A 23,053-nucleotide genomic window follows, 5' to 3' on the forward strand; every position below is an offset into this window, starting at 1 on the left:
AGAAGCAAAGGACTTCCGGACAAAGGGGAATTCACTCTGGGTAGGCATTCACTTATCTAGGAGCTCTAGACTAAGAGTAAGACAGTGGAAGCTGACCACTGATCAAAGCTCAGGCTCACACTCAGTGAGTTCAGTGTTCAAAATAGAGTCTCATTGAGAGTTAAGTACATGCCTATAATCCCAGCATTCTGAAAGCTGAGGAGGCCAGACTGCCCAGGAGTTCTAGGTAAGCCTGGTCTTCATAGTGAGTTCTAGGTCAGCCAAGACTGCACAAGACTCTGTCAAATAATAAATAAATAAATAAATAAATAAATAAATAAATAAATAAAAATAGGCTTATTGATAAGGTCCGAGTAACTCACTGGGAATTGTCTACATCACTTAAGAGTTGAGCTGACACTTGGTATCCTCAGTGGTACTATGGTCAGTGATCCTCAAGCAGAAGCTCATAGGGACGCCACAAACTGCTCGGGAGTGAGGGGAAGATAAGGGAAGGGATCAGTTCAGCACAAGCCACTCAGCTCCAGGGACATCACTGGTCGCGGGCTTCTTTCTTTCTTCTACAGAACTTCATTGGTAGGAGAAAAGTCTATCCTGAGTGTCAGGTCCAGCACTTCCCCAGGCAAGGGAACAAAGTGATGAAGTTCCAAAGATATGGAGGCTTTGCATGCATCCCAAAAATGATAATACCCATATTTCCACCACCTGAGCTTCATGCCTTCACATTTGGCTGGGCAGTAGCTCCAGAGTCTATGAATGTTTATTATTTCCTAATAAACCAATTTGTGGGTTGAAATTACCAAAAGTCAGAAATATAAAAATGAGGGTGTAAGGGTAGGTAGAGGCTGCAAAACCAAAATGAGGCCCATGAAATTGGGCAAAAGAGTCTGGAAGAGAGAGGGGATGGGGAGACCAATAGAACAATGTGATGGGAAAGAGGAAGGGGGGCATCGTAGGACAGACCACTACGGCAAGGATGGTAGCCAGGAGAAAGGGGAGAAGAGCTAGTGAAGAAAAAGACAAAACTGTGTGCATATGAAAATACCACTTTTTTATATTGTATTCTAATTAAAAATGATCGAAATGCCTTTGATACATCTAACATAATCAACATCTAGCCTAGCCCAGTCTACTTTAAAGATGCCCAAAACACTTCCTTTTGTTGGCCTACAACTGGACAGACCCATCTAACACAAAGCCCATTTTATAATAAAGTGCTATATTCATACAAATTGTCTAAGTATTGTCACTAAACCCCAAACCGGAAAGGCTATATATGTGTGATTTCACACCACCAAAAGTCTGGAAACCATTAATTAAGAATTAGGCAATCTTTCTCCCTTCTGTGGCACTGACCAACACCCTAACATTGGTATGCATCCTTTCTTCACTTATGCTTAGAAATCACTACTTCTTATAGAATCATAACAGCATTTTATTTATGTTCCGACATGTTCTTAACAGCTTGATCAAGCTGGTCTCAGATTCCTGACTCAGTATCTTCCTGCCTCACATTCGTAGGTAGCTGAGACCACAGATGTGTATTATTGTGAGCAAATTAAGACTTACTTTTTTGCTTCGCTGAAAATTACATTGAGAGTCATGTCTAAGAAACATCTCAGTGAAGGCTTTTCAGTCTCCCACAGAGACTGCATTACATCACTACCCCAGCTCATCAGTTTCCCTACTGATGGCCATGTGACTTCCGTCCCTGTTGTCTTTACCATAAACTATGCTGATGCAATCATCCCCAGACATTTCTGTGCACCTCTTTGTTCATGTGAGAATCTCCCCGAGGCACATGGCAAGGAGTAGAACTACTGGTCCAAAAGTAGCTGCATCTTCAACTCAGCTCATTCCTGATGAACATTCTCCATTTTCCTCTCCTCAGTGCACTCATTCCTATTCCACTCCCCATACTCTTACTGGACTTAAAATTTTCCCAACTTTGGGGATGTAGGACAGTGTGTCACACTGTGTATACTGCCTATCCTACTATAGGGGGAGTACATTTCTAGGTGTTCAACTCTCTCAGACCTCTTACCTCTGAATCATCTGTCATTTCTTTTTCTTAGCTTTTCCCTATCTATTTGGAGTGATTGGTTTTATTTTCAGACAGTAGTTATTGGCATTATGTGACATCATTGTTTTCTGGCCTTGAAAAGTTATTTTTGCTTTCCTGTGCATTTTGTCTGCATTTGTCTGTACGGGTACTGCACAGGTACATGGTGCTCATGGAGACAGGAGAAGGCATCGGATGCCCTGGATGTTGTGAGCCAACATGTGAATACTGGGAACCAAACCTGCGTTCTCTGCAAGAGCAAAACATGCTCTTCACCACTGTGGCTCTCTCCAGCCTGGTTTTCCAAACTTTGATTGGTCCTCTCATCAAGGTTCAGAGATACACATCCTAACTCCTTTGTACTAGAGAACACATGGCAGATGAAATTTACAGTGTTCCTTCTGCATTTACATTGGAAGATTAAAATCTTGTTTCCCAACGCACTAGTTCTAGGGTAAGTCAGCAGTGGACTGGGATCTGGTACCACTTTCAGCATGAGCACAGCTCTGGATTAAAGTCACAGCTACATCAAAAGCAAGACCGGACCCATTCCTGCTCAGCCTGCAGCCTCCACCTGAACACTGTTCTGGGCTTCTCACTTCACCAGTGGTGAGCTTGTGGTAGCTAGCCATCTCTAGGTATACCAGGAAGGCCTGTTGAGCCAGGAACTTATCCAGTAGTAAGCACTGTAACATACAACATGCAGTAGAACCCTATGAAGGTGCACACCTTCTTTCCTACCTAATCTCAAGGAGGTTGCACAACCAAGCACTCTCACCTAACTCAGTGGAAATCCAGTGGTACTCGGGGTGTGTACAGTTCTAATCTTAGAAATGGAACCTTTAAAAGAACTCCACATGAGAGGAATTTTGTCATTCCCTTTCTACAGATTAAGAACCAATATTCTAAGAAGTTAAAAACTTGCCAGTTTCTTCATACACAGCTCATAAATTCTGAGGGCCAAATTCACATTTATATGTGACAGACATGAAGCCCAGATGAGGGATGTGTCTTTCACTGAAGTATCAGGAAAGAAAAAACAAAACACAATAAGAGCTTCAGAGGAGGGTGGGAAGAAGTCATTCAGCTCTTGAGCTCCAGTATGAAGAAGGTGGATGATGGACGAGGAGAAATTCAGGTTCTAGAAGGCAACACTCACTGCTCAGAATGGAGGGAAGGAGATGGTAGCTAAAGGATGCTACAAAGGATGTTTTCTCAAGCACTAAAAATACTGGTATACTGGTAATTAATAGCAACCAGATGCCTCTCTTTTTGTAGACTGTACCTATCATTCTTCATAAAAACTTATGCGTGTATGGTGTGTGTGTGTGTGTGTGTGTGTGTGTGCATGCACCTGCCTGTATGGAGGCCAGAAGTCCCCTTTCTCTGTTGCTCTCTACTCTGTCTTTTGAGTTAGTGTCCCTCCCTGAATCCAGAACTCACCAAACTAGACTAGGTGACCAACAAGTTCTAGGGGTCTTCCAGTCTCACATTCCTGACTCACTCACCCCAATAATAGGATTATAGATTCAGGCATCCATGCCTGGTTGCTTTATATAAGTTTGGGGAATCCAAATTCAGGTCCCCATGTTTCCAAAGCCACCTCCCCAACACCCACTATTATTTCCAACCTGTTCTTTCCCTATATTCCTTCCGAAATCCACCCTAGGATCTAGCACTCTGCACATAGCAGATGCTCAGCAAAATGTCAAAGCTAAAATTGTGAATTAAAAGTTGGAATGTATGGCTGGTGCACAGTTAGTGTGCACTCTAAGGGTCTCTGGCTGGTGCTTCTCATTGCACACACAGCTATATTTGCATTACAAAAACTCAGTAATAAAAATTAACAAGACTACTTGGGTGAGATAGGGAGACTCATCTGTCTCACTCTTTAATCTATTTGATTTTTGTATTGGTTTCATAGGAGTCCTGGTTATAAAGCATATTCCAAGCTCTAGGCACTGTCCACTTGATAGTTAGAATAGCAATGTTTATGGTGTAAAATATCCTCCAGAAACTACTTTTGTTCCTATATTCCTTCCTCCCTGTCTTCTGCAGGGTCCCAATGGTTCCATCTAATGTTTGGCTGTGAGTCTCTGCATCTGCTCCCATCAGTTGCTGGATGACATCCCTCCAATAACAATTGAGCAAGGTACCAGTCTATGAGTATAGCGGAAAGGGTTAAAGACACCACAAGAACACAACCCACAGGACTTATAGAGGCTCACAGAGGCTGAAGTGAAAAACATGGATCCTGTATGGGTCTGACCTGTGTCTTCTGCATATATCTTATAGTTGCATAGCTTGGTGTTCTTATGGGACTACCAGCAGTGGGAGGAGTGGTGTCTCTGACTCTTTTGTCTGAGCTTGGGACCCTTTTCCTCCTACTGGGTTGCCTTATCCAGTCTTGATATGAGGGTTTGTGCCTAATCTTATAGTACCTTGTTAGGCCATGTTCTATGGATACCCCCTGAGAGTCCTGGTTTTTTTTTTTTTAAGGGAAACAGTGGATCTAGGGAAAGGGGATGTTGGGAGAGGAACTAGCAGGAGTAGAGGGAGGGGAAACTACATTTGGGATGTAATATATGAGAGAAGAACAAAAGTTCTAAAAAGTGTTTTTGTTTAGATGTTTTTATTTCTTCAGAGTTTGTTTGTTTGGTTGATTGGTTGGTTGGTTTTTTTGGTTTTGGAAACAGGATCTCACTCCAGGCTAGGCTGGCCTGAAACTTTACTACGTAGGCCAAGTTGCAATCTTCCTGTCTCAGCCTCCTAAGTGCTGGAATTAGAGCCATTCACTATCCCATGTACCTACTCAAAAGCTAAACACTTAATAGTCTGCTGAACATCAAGTGTGCTATCCTTGGCTGGAATGACAATATCAGAGAACTGGGTGAACAAAAAGGCTCCCGGAGCAAGAAATGATGTGCTGAGACCCGACTCTCAGAATGGCAACAACCGAGGATAGCTCTGGTACACTGCTTTTGTCATACTTTCCCTGGAGTGGCTGCCCAAGCAAAGGATGAGAACTGTCAAATACAAATTATCAGAAGGTAGCTTGAGAGGTTGCTCAGTGGTTAGAACCACTCACTGCTCCTGTAGAGGATGCAGGTTCCCAGCACCCAGAGCAGGTGACTCACAACCCATCTCTCTCCAGTTCTGGTGTCTGACAGTTCTGGCATGTATGTGATGCATATAAACTCACAAAGGCACACATGCATTCTCGTAAAAAAAATATTTTAAATAATTAAAAAAATGCAGGAAGTCTTTGCTGTTGTGTTACACTCCTATGCAAGCTAAGACATCCAACCAAGGTCACCAAAGCAGGATTTCTACACTACCAGGCTGAAACTAGGCTGTGTGTCCAACTGTCTGAGAAGTCAGGATTAAAGTGACAGCCAGACAGGCCAGTTTCAACTTGAAAATGATGTTCCCTCAAGGCTTTATATTTTCTTGTAAAAAGCCAATAACCTGAACCAACCTATGCTTAACAAACCAGTTATTTTCTGCCATTCTCTCTCTCTGTCTCCACTTTACAAGGACGTCATCGTGGATGACCTAACCATTCTCTTCTCAGTACTCCCTTCTTCAAGCCCTTCTAGTTCTATAAAACCAAGCTCCATTGCTCAGACCAGAGGATTTATTCCTTTATGGATTTAGGTGTTTCACATGTCTTGGAGAGGAATAAAGCCAATTAAGCTTTGCATGGTGCATTCCTGCAGCTAGCACTGGCGAGCTTAAAACAGGAACTTGGTGACCAGGTGGACAGTGTGGGTTACATAGAAGACTCTGCCTCAGAATATTCCTGGGTCTGGCATGAACGCCCATCTTTGGTAGCCAAGACTGACCCACAAAACTTTCAATCTGTCTGCAGAGCTTCCATCTTGCAGAAGACTCTTCAACATGTCCCATCCCCCAGATCATGTAGCCAACCTTCCAACCAGGAGGCTGGAGGTGCACTCTTCTTTACCCCTTCCCAGTCACTCAGTTCCTCTGAGTAAAGATGCCTTAAATCTCCACTCTTTCTTACCATCCCCAAGGCTGCCCCGATTGAAACTGCCTTCATTTCTCAGATGCACACTGCTGCACTATCTCAAAACTAGCCTCTTCGAGTATTGTCCAGAACCACACAGGAGGAAGGAAATGAAAATCTACCCTTGTCAGTCTACAACTTCAAATCTTTACATAGTCTACCCAAAGGTGGGGGAGATCCCATGACCTATCCACTACTTTCCTGTCTAGGTTAACCCCTTATAGATCCTCAATACAGCATACTCAAGCCCAGTATACCACTGCACAGACCCTTGAAATAGATACATATCCTGTTCTTCCATCTTCCTGTCCTTTACAAGGAAAGTGTGTGTGTATCCTATAGGCATATATATCCTATATGCATATATGTCCTGCATATAAATCCTGTATGCATATAGATATAGATATTGTAACATCTTTGCCCTTATTTTATAACTATCCTGAGTACCAGCTCCTTCATCTGCTTTCACCCCCAACTCACACAGTTTAGATGCACCTCCTTTGTAGATGTAGGACACTGTGTGAGAGACCGGGGCGATGACTCATTCATAAAGTATTTGTTGCTTAAGCAGGAGAAGCTGAGTCCAATCTCCAGAACTCACATAAAACGTCAGGTGTAGTAGCACCCGCCAGTGCTGGGGAGGCAGGGACAACAGGATCCCTGGGACACACTGGTGAGCCACCCTGGCCAAATTGGGTGCTCTCTGGGTCCCAGGGAGAAATTCTATCTCAAAAAATTAAGGTGGAGGGCAATTGAAGAAAAGACCTAACGTCAACCTCTGGCAGCTTTGCCACACAGAAGACCCACTGGCAAGCATGTCCTCCTGCTGCTCCCTCTAGAGCTTTGCCAACCGCTCTAACAGTTTATAATCCCATGTTAAGACCTCCACAGACGACACATAAGGCGCAATCACCCTTTCAGTGAGCAAGTGAGGCAAGTCCTCTTCATTAGCACACTCCTCTGGAATCTTGAGCATGACGAAGAAGGTTTTGTTTGACGATAACTCAGGTATTTCATTCTCATCTTCATCGATGTAAGTTACTAAAGAGATTCAGGAGATAAAACGAAGGTGAGAACATGCACAAAATAATAAATTGAATAAAGAAAGATGTGGTGGTGTACACCTGTAATCCCAGCACACAGAGGCAGGGGAACCCCTTCAAGTTCCCAGCCAGCTTGATCTACAAAGCCAGCTCCCATGACTTCATGGTGAGACTGGATCCCAAAATATACAAAGCCAACAAAGACATAACTTCTAAAACTAAACATAACGAACCGTACTGACAGACGCTGAAGCCTAGACACAGTAAGCAGAAGCAGGAATTCTTTCTTTGAGCAGCAAAACAGAATAAAAGAGAGTCGCTTGTGTTCATTGTGATAAATGTTTTGTTAGTTTTAGGGCAAAGGGATCTTTGACACCACTGAATATAGACCGGGGAAGGACCAGGAGGAAAGAACCGGAAAAACATGAAGTTGTTTGCAATTCTGAACCTGAAGGTTAACAGGGTACTCAGGTGTCAGGACAAGGGCTAGAAGACAAACTAGGACCCATACAGGGAGTGATGGCAAGCAGCTTCAGGGAACCACCTTCCATTTCAGTGCTGTCAAAGACCGTGAAGAGACAGTGATGTCACGGACAAGCATGGAGGTAAGACTAGAAAATGGGGATATGAGTCTCCATGCATTCTAAGAGCCGGGGCTTGGGCATGAAGTCATCACTCCAACCACAGAAGGGGGATGTTGACATACTCTATTTGCAGAAGGGAAGCCAAACTTCACTTGGAGCCCCAGGGCCTGCAGAGCCACTCATAGGACAATGAGCTCTGTGTGGCTTGTGTTCTAATGACTGGTGCTAATTGATTTTTAAACAGTTAAAGCTGGAGGAATGAAGGAATGCCACCCAAGGAGCCAGGAGCCAGAAGCTGGCACTGGTGTGGTTATTGCAGCTCTCCTGGCTCCAGTCCAGCCTCACAGACTTGCTCCACACAGGGGGATACCTCATCTGGCCTGTGAAAGGCGTGGGCAGCTGAGGAGGTAGGTGCTCTCAGGCGTCCCCCTGAAATCCTGTACAGCATACGTAACCGACTCTGCCTCTTTTACTGGCCTTTGAAAGACCATGCTGGGATGGATTCAGTGTTTGTGGCAGAAATGCGGATAAAATACAGGGTTGTTCTGTCTCAAAAAATCCAAAAGGAAAGCAATTGAAAATGACACCCAATGTCAAATGGTGGCTTCCAAGTGGGCATGCACACACAAATGACAAATGAACATGTTCAACAGTCTTCCCCAGCTGTTAACCCTGTGAACTACAATAAAGACCAGTGTAACAAAATATGCCCATGGATGCAAGAGAAGCAAGGATGTTATGGGAGTAGCCAACTGCTCTCTGATTCAATGTAAGTCCAGTCCACTAGAGAAAGCTTATGCCTGGTATTCTAAAATCTGTCCAGGAGCCCATGACTGGGGAACTCACAGGCCACAGGAGTAAACATACTACTATTACTCCGCTAAATGGCCAGAGTCACCGCAAACTGCCTCTAAATTCCTATCTCTGCATTCATAGATTAGTGATGCTCCCAGACCTCATCAGAGAAGTTTTTAGTGCATTGGACAGTGGTGAACACAGAAATTCAGACCTGATCACAGTGCAGAGAATGTGTCTCAGTGTTCAGCCACGACTGGAGCATCTACAACTATCTCTCAACCCACCACCGAAGCTCAGGGACGATTGTGGAAGAAGGACCAAAAAGATTGGAAGAACATGGAATCAGACAAGAATGAAGCGGTGTCTCCTAGACATGACAGGACGGCTGCAGCCATGAAGTCATGGCAGTTGTGGTAGTCTGCGTGAGGCCCACACACAACCAAGCTGGTCAGCATCAATGTGGAGGAAGTGGGGCTCAGAGCCTCCTCCCTCTAGGAGCTACTGGCAGTTAAAAGCTTCCAGGGAAGGGAGAGACAGAATTTTAAATTTCTTTTTAACTTTTTACTGATTTTTTTTGTGCATTTCACACCATGCATCCCAATCCCATCCATCTCCCTGTCCCCTAGTATCTATCCTCTACCCTTGTAACCTCCCCCCAAAAGATAAAATGAAATATAAAAGAAAAAAATCTCATCTTGGAAGCTGTAGTGTGTCTCTGTGAGTCACACAGTATACCCTTTAGATCATATATCTACTTGTGAGTCTTCATTGCAATGAGTCATTGGTCTGGCTTGAGGCCTCTGGTTTCTGCTACACTGTCAATACTGGGCCCTCAGTGGGACTCCTCTTGGATATCCTGTTTTTGCCCTGTATCATGGAGATCCTGCAGCTTTGCATCTGCAGGACCAGCCCTTTCATGTGCTCCAGCAGCTTGTAGATGGGGTGATGTTGGGGGGTTGGGGGGGGGACAACTCATAACCCTGGTTCTGGGCCTAGGTGGTAGCTGGCTTTATCAACCTGCCAGCTCTCCCTTATTCTCACCACCAGGATAAGCTTTCCAGCACTGCCTGGCCAGCTCTCCCAATGTTGCAAGCAACAAGGGATGGCCACTTCTCATGCTCAGGCCCTCAGGGCCAGCTCACCTGTACCCACACCACCAGGGCCAGTTCTGCTATGCTGCCAAGGTGAGGTGCAGGGCCCACTGTCCTGAGTGCTGAAACTTGCGAGGGACAGGACCAGCCCTCTCAATAGGAGAAAGAGTATTTTAAGGTGTAGCCCAAAGTAAGTCAAGCATGCTTCAGGAGGTGGTCCCAATCCTACGAGTATATGATCAGCACAAATTAGACGTGATAGATCATTTAGAAAAACAAATAAACAACAAAAAAGGACATGGAGTTGGGAAGGGTAGGGAGACAGCGGTGGATCTAGGAAGATTTAGAAGGAAGAGGGATGGTGAATAAGATAAAAAAATATATTTTATGAAATTGATAGAAATATTAAAATTGAAAAAAACTACCACTAACACCTGACAGAAACTTCTGTACACTGACCCACCCAAAAAGGGAATGTTCTTTCTGACTTCAGACATTAGTAATCATAGATTAGCTTTACTTATTTTGAACTTTAAACAAACAGAACCATACTAGAAAAGAAAACAAAGAAGCTCAGCATGATGGCCTGTACTTCTAATTTCAGTTCCAGGAGGGGACAGGCAGAGCTGCAGGGCTCATTGGCCACCCAGCCTAGCATACTTATTCAGTCTGAGACCAAGGTGAAAGACCGGCTGAAAAATAAAATGGAGGGCCCTGAGGAATAACAGTCAAAGCTATCCTCTGGTTTCCATACACACACACACACACACACACACACACACACACACACACGCACACGCACACACGCACGTGTGCACATGAAGAATTCTGATACTTGTCAGTCAACAGTGGAACACATCTCTAGTCCCAGCACTCAGGAGGCAGAGGCAGGGAGATCTCTGTGGTTCAAGGCCAGTCTGGTCTACATAGTGAGTTCCAGGACAGCCAAAGATACATAGAGAAACCTTATCTGGAAAAACTAAAAGCTAAAAAATAAAATAAAATAAAAAGAATTCTGACACTTATTCCCAAGGAGACAGTACTGTGAGGAACTAAGGGCAAGAATGGTCCATAATTCTTAATTCATAATTATTAGCAAAGCTGTCCTGAGATTACCAGCCTTGGAAAGGCCTGCTCAGGGTGACTTCTGGCTAGCATCTGGAGCTTGGATTTGAAAAAGATTCACATCAACCCCCGACTCATAAGGGTGACCATTGTGTCTCATCCACTTGTATAAACAATATGCTCAAAATCTCCTTTTCCTTTGAGAGTCTGTAAATGTGGTATACTCAAGACAAAGGCTATGTAATCAACACCCAATGAAAGCCTTGGCACTAAGTATCTAGTGGGCATGCAGAATGGATTTTGCACAGGTCTAGTCACAACTTACTGCTGTAAAACTTGAGTCCCAAGTACCCCGACTGGGAAAGAACTCTAAAACCTGATCCTACACCCCTGTAGATTCTGTTATAATAAATGCCTTTATTTACTGGGTAGTCATAATTTTAAAAATGCCATGAATAATCATTTTGGGGAATCTCGCACACGGAAGCTGAGACTTGAATTCTTACTTGTTGTAAATCACTGAATATTTTTTTTGTCTGACTCCAAAATGTATGCCATCTTATCCCCCCTGCAAAATGAAAACTACAAAAAAAATTGTAAATCAACCTAAAAACCCAAAGTACTTTTCATATCATCTGTTAAGGTTTAGAACTGAAAAACCCTCCCAACGGCTCCTGATCGTGTGATGCTGCAATGGATGTCTAGGAGCTCTCTGCCCACCACACAGTCATCTCTCAGTGACTCAGAAAAGAACAGGGATGCTGCAAGATGTGTTAGAAATTCCAGTAACTAAATGCTATACTCAAGATGCCATGAAGACACAGCGAGTTCAAAATGAACTCTCTAGTACTGTCTCTGATGACATTCACTTAGCTTGTAGCATAGAAAGAATTCAATCTCGACAGAGATTGGCTTTTTATTGTGTTCATTAAAATAAAAGTAATAATAGACTTGGCCAGTCAGAATAGCTTTTATACAACTAATGACAGTTGATCCAAGCAACGCTTTCTACGGAGATGAAATGGAATGACTTTCCCAGTATGTAGGAGGACCATGACGTAGATTTTCAGCTGGACTGTAAGACTTGAAGCTGGAGAGGGAGCTACTAGATGCTAGGTGATATCAGGAAGTTAATGGAGCGCTGTCAGGAGCCTCTCTAGAAGAAGCTAGAGGATGTGCTTGTTCCAGAACTCACACTTCAGATCAGTTGGGACCAGAAGAGCCTGGAGACATCAAGGCTGCTGTGTACAATACTGGGAAACTTCTTTTGCCTGACAGTGAAGGAAAGAAGGAAGGAGGGAGGGAAAGAGGGATAGAGGACAGAGCTGGTTGATAGTTGGACAGACTTGGGTTTTCATGCCAGACTAGCTACTTGTTAGTCATGTGATCTCGAGGAGCTCACCTAAATCAACAGAAATATTAACACCGGTGTAGCAAGTGAAGGTGCAGATGAAGAGGAATGCAAATAAATGATCAGCAAAAAACCACAGTGTCAGGTACTGTCGCTGTTAGGGAATGATGGAAAGTTGTGGTTACTACCTAGAGAAAGGAGAGAGGAAACCAAAATGGCTCTATGGCATCAAACCTGTCCAAGAAGAACAGCTACTCTAGTTATCATTAAATAAAAGAGCCTGCTACCATTTTATAGTTCTTACCTCACATCATTCCCATGAGCTCAATGCTATTGTGTTTATCTTAAAAGGCTTAAAGAAGATGTGTATTTTTTTCAGGCCAATAGGTTAATATGTATTATGACCAAGGTATGTTAATAAATTCAGATTTCATTTTTATTTCACCAATGTAAAAAAATAAAAAGTCCATATGATTAGAGAATTTGCCTAAAGCTACACAGCCAGATGTTAGCAAAGCAAGAGTATTTGGTCTCCCCAGTCACCTTGAAGTAATAAAACATGACAAGGGAGGAGCTATGCTGTGCTCTGAATGTATGTGTAATCCCAGATTCAAATGTTGAAATCAGTTACTAGTGTAACTGATCAGCATGAATGGGATTACTGTTCTTTTTTTTTTTTCAAGCCCCAGAGACCTGCCTAGTCCCTTTAACCAAAGGCTTTAAGGAGTCAGCTACCATTCAGAAAATGATCACTACTAGTTAACATATCTTCTGACACTTTGAACTTTGACCTCTGAAACTCTGGTTATAAGTAATCAATTTCTATTGTTTAAGGCGATGTGGCTTATGGCATTTTGTTACAGTAAGCCAAGAAGACTGGGGGAGAATATAAATGTATACTAGTTTCACATAGATAATGATGGAAATGGTGAAAGCTCTTTCTAAGTGGAGATATCTTATGCAGAACATCTCTAAAACTCAGCAGCCTGAGAAGGTGTGCACCAAATTTCTCTCCCAAAGGGCAGGCTGATGCCCATGGTATCAATGAGCTTTCCAAGCGAGGAAAATTAAGAATATGAAAGGTGAGAGAGTTAAAGAAAAGCCTCATGGACTCACAGTGCAGATACTGAAAGCAAAAGTAACAAAAATAACCCAGCTCCAAACAAGTGGACTAGCAATTATTTGATTATGAAGTCTGACCTTTATCCTCCTTTGGTCCTATTTGTAGCTGTCATCTCTATCAGTTGCCTTGTACTCCCTGAATCTCTAGAACTCCATGGCTATATACATACATGCATACACACACACACACACACACACACACACACACACGCACTAGAGAATGGTATACCTTGGTGTGATAAAACTGTGGACAATATATCCAAGAACACATTAGAAAAATTATCCATTATGATCAAGTAGGCTTTATCCCAGAGATGCAGGGCTGGTTCAACATACAAAAATCTATTAATGTAATCCACCATATAAATAAACTGAAAGAAAAACTGTGGACAATAGGCACAACAGGTCTAGAAGTATTCAGAGAGCAGGACCCAAAGGAGACCCACAATTAATAATCTCAGTTCCTTGGAAGGCTGAGACAAGAGGATCATGGGCAACTTGGTAAGACCCTGTCTCAGAAAAAAAAAAAAAAAAAGGTAACCAGCTGGCTGTGATGGCACATGCCTTTAATCCTAACACTTGGAAGGCAGAGGCAAGCAGATCTCAGCTTGAAACCAACCTGGTCTATATGGTGAGTTCCAGGCCAGCAAGAGCTACAGATCCTGTATTAGAGAGAGAGAAAGACAGAGACAGGGACAGAGACAATCATACAGAGAACTAAGGGCTCAAAGATGTAGCTCTGTGCTGCAACATTTACCTAATGTATATGACTCTACATTCTCTAGTGCATATGGGTGTGTATGAACGTATGTATAGAGTCATGGAGTTCTAGAGATTCAGGGAGTACAAGGCAACTGATAGAGATGACAGCTACAAATAGGACCAAAGGAGGATAAAGGTCAGACTTCACAATCAAATAATTGCTAGTCACCTTGGTGTGATAAAACTGTGGACAATAGAAAAAACAGGTCTAAAAATATTCAGACAGTAGGACCCAAAGGCAGACTCACCTCTAAATTCTCAGTAAAAAAAAAAAAAAAGAGAGAAAAAAGCAATACTTCTATGACAGGGCAACTCCCATGAAGGAGAGATGAGGCTACTTCACTTAGAAGACCCTTTGGATATGTAGGATATTATGTATGGAAGAGAAGTAAGTTTTGAGTCTCGGGAAGGTGGAAAATCTCCAAAGATTTGGTGGAAAGACTGAAAAGCAAAAAAGTTAAGTAACTTTAAGAAAGTGGGTCTAGGAAATAGCAATTAAGTTTCTGCCCCGAGGGACCTTTGTAGGTGACACCTGCCAAGGATTTCCCCTGAGTCACCCTTACCAGGAAGTATCTCCCTGTGAAAACAGTGTCAGGTTCATGTGATGCCAAAAACAATGAAAGTCTCCCCTTCTGCTGAAGAATTCAGTAATCCACTCAATACTGCATCACCTAGAAAGTCTCTGCTTCGATTGTGCCACAGCATTCCTTTCTAGGAAAAGCCCTGAGAACTAAGACCATTGTCAGCTCTAATGCTGGGGGAGGTCATGTGGAGGTCATTCAGCGTGTTCTAACATTTTAAGCATGCACCTGTCTGTCACAAGGCATACCAAAGTGTGGTGTTACTCTTTTCTAACCAGGGTACCCGAGTGAAAGGAAGCCCTTGAAGGTGCCTGAGTGGTCCCCCCAAATTGTCCACAAAGAAAATGACTCAGAAGGAAAGAGGAAGATGTTCTTCACATCTCCCATGTGGCACGGTGGTTTGAATGAGAATGGCCCCCATAGGCTTATATTTGCATGCTTAGCACCCATTTGATGAACTATTTGGAAAGAGTAGGAGCTGTGACCTTTTAGAGTGGGCATGACTTTGTTGGGGGAATGTGCCAGTGGGGGTGGGGTTTGAGTTTTCAAAAGCCAAGCCCAGTCTCTCTCCTTCTCTCTCCCCACTCCTCTCTCTCTCTCCCTGCCCCCCCATCTCTCTTTCTCACTCTCTGTCAGCAGATCAAGATTAGCTCTCAACTACTCCTCCAGCAACGTGCCAGCCTGTGTGCTGCCATGGTGATAATGAACTAAATCTTGAAACTGTAAGCAAACCCCCAATTCAATGCTTTCTCTTCTAGGAGTTACCTTGTATATGGCATCTCTTCGCAGCAGTAGAACAGTGCTTAAGACACCCTTTACCCTTCACACCAAAAATTTTATAATTCTTCATGGAGAAGGAAATTGTCTGATGTGGAATTCCCCTCTATACGCAGAGAAGGAGGTGAGGCCACGCCAGATGTTAGACAATAACATGTGTTCAGTCTTCAGAGGACTGAGAACAAACATAAGACCAACCACTTTGCCTTAAATATCACCACATACAGGTGAGTGTTAGCAATGGCAATCATACCTCTTCACCTGATGCCCTGCCATGGGTTCCTGGTTGCTCAGCTAGTTAAGTTTCCCTTTGTGTGCAGGGTGTGCTCACTTTTTCTACATCCATTCCAACTGCATAGTTAGTTCCACCTCAATGTCCAGTTTGCTGGGGAACTAAAAAGTCTTGAGACTGGAGTTCCAGAGATTTTAGAGAAGAAAGCCTCGGGAAGGGACTGGGCAATATGGATCCTGAGGAACCTTTTTGTCTCACTCAATCTTGACCCCTGGTAGTCCCAACACCACTCTCTCCCTTATTTCCTAAACAGTGCCTTAAGTTCTGCAAATGTGTGTGTGATTCATATCAGTGGGCTTGGCAGTTGGGCAGTGGCCGATGATTGCCGGCTGTCAGCTGTCGTCCCAGAACTACTAGCAGAGCAGCTCTGGGTGTGGCTAGCATGATCACACAGGGAAGACTGCTCTCACTCCTTTTTAATCTATCGTGGTCTACACCGACCCCACTCAGATTTAGCCCTGAATTTTTAGTGACTCAGCGAAATAATATCAAAATGATCTAAAAACCTTCAAGAAAGGCTACTGTCTTACAAATTGATCTCAAATTATTTCAAAATACAAATCAGAGATAAGAAAATATAACAAAGTATTAATGATAGATGTTAGTGTCTTCATTAGGATTGCTGTTGCTGTGATGAAACACCATACCTAAAGCAAGAAAAATGTTTTTGGGTTTGTTTGTTTGTTTGTTTTGTTTTTTAGGCTTTTGCCTTCATAACACTGTTCATCACTGAAGGAAGTCAAGACAGGAACTCAGGAAGTGCAAGAACCTAGAGACCGGAGCAGAGGCCATGGAGGAATGTTGCTTACTGACTTGTTCCTCACTGCTAGCTAGTCTGCTTTCTTCTGGGCCCTCTCCCATCAATTTCTAACTAAGAAAATGCCCTCCAGGCTTGCGCACAGCCTGAAAATGGAGGCATTTTCTCAATTGAGGCTCCCTCCTCTCCAGTGATTCCAGCTTGTGTCAAAGCGACATAAATGCAGCTGGCACATTAACTGAATGTGCAATATTTTCTAATTCAAAGTCCTTGCAGTAGTTTCCATTTTTTTAGTCTATCATGATTCTCCCTGCGAGTCTTAGAGTCCAATAGGCAAGATTCCATGTAAAATAAGTACTTCCCAGAGAGGAGGAAAAAAGGTATTTTGTAGGTTTCTTTTATAATTTTAACATATGTTAAAATGCAAACTTACAACCAAATTAAAGTTTAGACTATAATATTAAATAGTTACTTTGGAATTTTATAGTATGGCTTTTCACATCTCCCAAAAAATCTTCCATGGGAAACTGAATAAGTCACTGCAGATAGCTTTTTGTGGTGGAAGTCAGGTGATTTCTAAGGAATAGATAGACATCCAGTCTTGTGTTTCAAGCCCTGAATATTAAACCATCTGCTGTATGACTAGCTCTTTGGTCACTACCAGGCAAATCAGTCAAGCTTCAGGGTGGCACCAGGCACTTGAGACGGGAGGAGACTGTGTGACTCAGCTTTGGTTGCAGCATCCACCTGTGGCAGCTGATGTGGGACAGCTGATCACAACAAAGCCATTGTCCTCAGCGTGGTGGAGCAGGTGCAGCACACCTCAGAGATGCTCCCTGTTTAAAACAAGCTCACAGCTTCAAATATGTCCCCATCCCACCTAAACAATGTCAACAGAGTAGACAGGGTGCTTATCTGAGAAACTCAAAGGTGGTGAAAATCTTCCAGGAAGGAACAGGTAAATTGGCTTTCTGGGAAAGAGTGTCCAAGATTCCCTCTGGAGATACTCAGAGCTCCCTGTCCTTGTGACATTCTGTGACCAGGTTTGCCACTGAGAACCAGACTCAGACCTCTTGGAGGTAGCACATTAGAAGAACCCCAGCTCTGAATGAGCACCCCTCCCCTCAACCACCGCCATGTACTAGTAAAACAATTCTCCCTCCTTCCCCTACTTTGATGTAAAAATTATCTACCTCATTAGTTTAATATCTTTATGCATCTTAAAAATTCAGGGAATAATTTTTAAAATAGTAACAACCTAAAAGACTTTAAAATGCTGTAGAAGAATAGATATACTGTAATCACTATATATAAGATTATATATACTCTAATCACTATATAGAAGACTATATATACTATACTCACTATATAGAAGACCATATATACTATGGTCACTATATAAAAGATTGTACATACTGTAAGCACTATATAGAAGACTATATGTACTATAATCACTGTATAGAGGACTATACACATATAATATATATAATGTAATCATTGTATAGAAGACTGTACTACTGTGATCATTGTAGAGAACTATATGTACCGTAATCACTGTATAGAAGACTCTATATACTTATAAAGGACTATATATACACTATAATCCTATATAGAAAGCTATATGTACTGTAATCACTGTATAGAAGACTATATCTACTGTAATCACCATATAGAAAACTAAATATACTGTAGTTACTGCATAGAAGACTATATGTATTATATATTCTGTTCACAAACATTTTAATAACCTGTAAAAATTATCTTAATATAACATTAAAATCATAAAGATGGGCTAGAATATAAAAATCTGATTTCAGGTTAAAAACGCAAATAAGAAAAAGAGAAGAACATGTGGAAAACTAATAATAAGAAGGAGATGGCTAAAACTGTGTCACTTTTAATTCAAAGCATAAAACCATGAAGTGAAATATGATTTATAAAGTATATAGTTAGTGTCCTGCAAATATTTGTTTCTTAGACAAATTCAACACAAATATAATAGTGATTTCTAAAATAAGTTAAAATAGTGACAGCTTATTCAATAAATGGTTCTCAACCTTCCTAATTCTGACCCTTTAACACATTTCCTCATATTGTGGTAACTCCTATCCATAAAATTATTTTGTTGTTACTTCACAACTGTAATTTTGCTACTGTTATGAATCATAATGTAAATATCTGATATACAGGATATTTTATATGCAACCCCCAAAGGAGCCACAACCTACATGTTGAGTACCACTGGCTTATTGCTACATACCTCAGTAAAGATGTTTTTAATTCTCTCAAATATATTATTTATTATTTATCATGTGAGTACAAAATATACAAAATGATTTCATTGAACAAATTATAAGAAAATTAAAACAATCAGGTACTAAAAGGTAATAAAATGTAGATTAGTGTTCAAGTTCAAATTTTAAACAACAGTAAGATGGCTGAGGGTTAAGAGTGCTTAAGGCTCTTCTGAGGGCTCATGTTCAGTTCTTAGCACCCACACAGGGCAGCTCACAGCTTGTCTCTACAGTTACAAATGCTGCAGCGCCCTCTTCTGGACTCCGTGGCACCCGCACTCATGTGCACATACCAACATCACACACACACACACACACACACGCACACACGCACACACGCACACACACACACACACCTACATGCAGGATTTTAAAATAATAAAAATTAATATCAGAGTGACCTCAAGAACCAGTGAGAAAATTTTAAAGAAAGAATGGTCTTCATACTTTTTCAATTTTAAGCAAAACACCCACACACAGACATAAAGATTTGTATATATCTCACAACATTATTCCAAGCCAGTTTTGTTCTATTTGATTTTAGCTTCTGTTTTTGTTTTTTGAGGCAAGGTACCCCTTAGCTGGCCTCAGTCTCACAATATAGACCAAGCTGGTTTTTAACTAGAGGCCTTCTCACCTTGGCCTCTTAAGGACTGGGATTACAGGTGTAAATCATGCCCAATTGCCCAACCCTTATTTCAATTCGTGCTATAATTAGTAAAATAACAATGAGTTCATTTTCCATTTCATTGTAAGCCACAGCTTTTGACAAGGTCTTCAAGTGTGTCAACAGAGTCAGTGGAATCCTTACCTCCTATAAGGCATAAGCTTATAGTGATCACTACGATGAAACACAGGAAAATGGTGACAATGACCATCCACAGTTTACATCGTCCAAACACCGTCTTGTGACAGGGACTCCAGGGACTTTCCTTGTCTGTCTAGAAAGTAAAAAGAGATTATGAGGTAGTCATTGGGTTTCGACAAATAGTATCAAAGTCCAACTAGAGACCAGTAAACCAGAATTAAGGTCATCAGTCATCTGGCTCTTAACCTCACGGGTTGCACTACACTGAATCCAACTAAGAACAGGGCAGAAAAGAGATTCAAGAGGAAATTAGTCAAAGGCCCTCTGACTGAAGGAGAGACAAGAGTTAGGATTTTTGTTCTTGGAGTTTTAAAATTTTGTATTACTTTTCTTTCATTTGTTTCTTCTTTTTCTTTCTTTCCTTTTNTTTTTTTTTTTTTTTTTTTTTGGCAGGGTTACTCTGTGTAACAGACCAAACCAAACCTTTTTGGAACTCCTTTTGCAAACCTGACTGGCCTTAAACTCACAAAGATCTGCCTGCCTCTGCCTCTCAAGCCCTCAACGTGCTGGGAGCTGGGTTTAAAGGCATGCACCACCACTGCCTGGCTTGTATTTATTTATCACTCACATGAATATATTTATGGAGTTCAATGAGATAGTTCCAAACCCACGTGTCAGGTATAATGGTAGATCCATCAGCTCCAATGATTATTATTTCTTTTGTGTTAGGAATGTGTAAACTCCTCTCGACTACCTGCTTTAAAACGTACAAGTCATTGTCAACCATCATTTCTCTACTGGGCTACAGAACGTTGTGAAGCATTTACTCTGTCTACCTATTGACCACCTGCTCCCCGTCCCGCCGTTCCTTTCCCTTGCTGGGATAATGGTGTTTCTGCTCTCTGCTTCTGTAAGATCAACATTTCAAACTTTAGCGTACTAGTGACAATGTGATATTTGTCATTGTGTATAGAAGAAAGGGATTTTGAAGGTATTAGAAACCCAGAAAACAGCATTTGCTGATTCATAACAGAACTGCCTAAGGATTGGGATGAGGTACAGAAAGAGACAGGAAATTGAGATTAGAGTGAAAAGCTAGTGCCTACGGCAAAGCAGCTGGGTGTTAGCTTTAACAAAACTTACCGTGAAGATTTATTTGGTTTATGGTTTAATATTTGGTATTCATGGTTTGGGCCCATGGTCAGCTAACTCCATGGCAGAATACCACAGCTGAGCGAATGTGAGGCCATTCACCTCATAGAAATCAGAAAGCAAAGAGAAAATATGTCAAAAGAGTTGGGCACAAAACAACTTTCCTGGACAAACCCCAAAGAATACTCTCTCCTAGTACACTCTACCTCCTAAAGTATCCAGTATTTCCCAACCATGCCATCAAATTATGAATTGGGTTTTAAGAGATGGCTCAGGGATTAAGAGCACGTGCTGTTCTTGCAGAGGACCCGGGTTCAATTCCCAGAATCCACATGGCAGCTTACAATTGTTCATAATTCCAATTCCAGGGTACCTGACACCCTCCTGCAGATATATATGGAGGCAAAACATGAATGAACATAAATAAAAACTTTTACAAAGAAAAAAATATGAATTGAGCAACAGACAAGCCCGTAAGTAAAGTCAAACCCCTCAGGATCCAATTATTTTCCAAAAGCCTTATCGCTGTACATTGTTGCATTTGGAAAGCAATCCTTAAACACGAGCCTAGAGTGATGGCTCAGGTCCAACAACTAAGGGTTTGAGTGCTGTTAAGGTTAGTTGGATCTAATTTGCTGTGCACCACTGATCTGCTGAGAGGCCTCAGATGGGTTCTCCCACAAGGTGCCTTCTATATATGCTTGCAAATTCCAACTTACATTCGATGATTGCATTAGACAGCAGTGGAATTTCCAAGACTTTTCTATGCATACTCTACAAGAGATCCATCACCTCCCTGGGTAAGCTACTAAGCACGTGACATTCATATATGTTGGCAGGACTGTCTATCTCTGGTCCAAAAAGCTTGTCTTCTTCTTGGCTCAATTAAGAGCAGTTATTGTAAAGACTAGAGGTAAACCTGTCAGAACACGGGAGAGTCTGCACTTCTACCTCTTCACTGTGGCATTGAATCTAAACACACCTTTCATCCGAACACAAAAGAATCAGTTGATTCTGGTCCTCCATTGAACAATGCACTGCAATTGGGCTAATTTGTTAGCTCAAATAAGCCTTGGTTGCCACAGAACACTCAGTTTATTTGGTTATTGTTAATACAATGAGGATGCCATCACTTAAGACATCTCTAGATTGCTGAGTTAGGGCCCTAGTGGTGAGCCGTAAAAGAAATCCAGAATCACCTTATCACCTACAATTTCTCTGGTAATTTTTTTTAAATATTTATTTATTTGTTATGTATACAATATTCTGTCTGCGTGTATGTCTGCAGACCAGACCTCATTACAGATGGTTGTGAGCCACCATGTGGTTGCCGGGAATTGAACTCAGGACCTTTGGAAGAGTAGGCAATGCTCTTAACCACTGAGCCATCTCTCCAGCCCCTCTCTAGTAATTTTTGCCCATGGGTATCAACCTACAGTAGCAGTTGACAAAGAGGAGTTCAATGGCTCACAATCCTTTTCCTCTACATCCCAAATTCAGATTAAGGAAGGAAGAAAAATTCTTCACATACTCTCCTAACTCACCTTTTCCAAGCAGAAAGACACCTACAATAATGGGGTGTTTACAATCTCAGTACTATTCCCTGCCCATCATCCCTTTACCCATCCACCTGCAATTCCACCTCATCAGCCAGATCTGCCACTCTGGACTTCATACGTCATTAAAAATATATTACCTAACTGTATATATTTATTAGTAATATAATTTGTAATTGAGGCAACTATAAATGAAATTATATAAATCAAGTCACATATATTTATTTATGCATGATAATATCAATTAGCAGGGGCCAGCAAGATGGCTCAGCAGGTAAAGGCCCTTGCAGCCAAGCATCGAACCCTGAGTTTAATCCCTGGGACATGCATGGTAGAAGGAAAAAATTGACTCCAGATCACCCTCTGATTTCCATATGTGCAGCGTGGCACATGTACACACACACACACACACATACACACACACACAGAGGCAGTAAATGCAATATTTTCTTAAAATTGATTAACAGCATAGACCTTGAGACTTTGGATACCTGGGTCTTCAGGGGCTCTACTAAGAGAACCTGAGCCGTCTGGCTGCATCTCAGAGCCTACTTTTTTTTTTTTTCACTTAGTTCTTTCATCTGTCAAACCGTGGAAACTAGCATCCTTCCTCCTCTCCCACTCCAGTTTCGTTTCTGTCACTCTAATAAAACACTCAGAGCAAAAGCAGTGGAGGGAAAGAAGAAAGGGCTTGTTTGGCTTATCCTTCCAGGCCACAGACAGGCCATCACTGGGGGAAGCCAGGGCAGGAGATCAAGCAGGAACTTGAAAGATAGTCCACAGAGGAATGCTGTTGGCTGGCTCCCACACTCGCTCATGCTTAACCAGTTTTCCTATTGCCTAAGGACTACCTCCCTGGGAATGGTAGCCCCCACAGTGGCCTGGACCCTGCAATATCAATGGACAATCAAGACAATCCCTCGCAAAA

At 42.0% G+C, this 23,053-nt stretch overlaps 1 protein-coding gene across 1 annotated transcript in view; it reads right to left on the reverse strand.

Moving 5' to 3' along the window:
* Positions 1-23,053, reverse strand: part of CUNH3orf52 (chromosome unknown C3orf52 homolog) — a 31,898-nt gene that overhangs the window by 6,550 nt on the left and 2,295 nt on the right. The window contains exons 3-4 of the mRNA XM_050149029.1: positions 19,421-19,550; positions 7,006-7,133 (exon numbers count right to left, since the gene is read on the reverse strand). Of these exons, the coding sequence (XP_050004986.1) occupies positions 7,006-7,133; positions 19,421-19,550 (258 nt within the window). The remainder of the gene's footprint in view (positions 1-7,005; positions 7,134-19,420; positions 19,551-23,053) is intronic.

Source organism: Alexandromys fortis, unplaced genomic scaffold (genome assembly GCF_014885135.2).
Source record: "Alexandromys fortis isolate MF-2015 unplaced genomic scaffold, M_Fortis_MF-2015_v1.1 scaffold_4, whole genome shotgun sequence".
In the NCBI taxonomy this organism is placed as follows: Eukaryota; Metazoa; Chordata; class Mammalia; order Rodentia; family Cricetidae; genus Alexandromys; species Alexandromys fortis.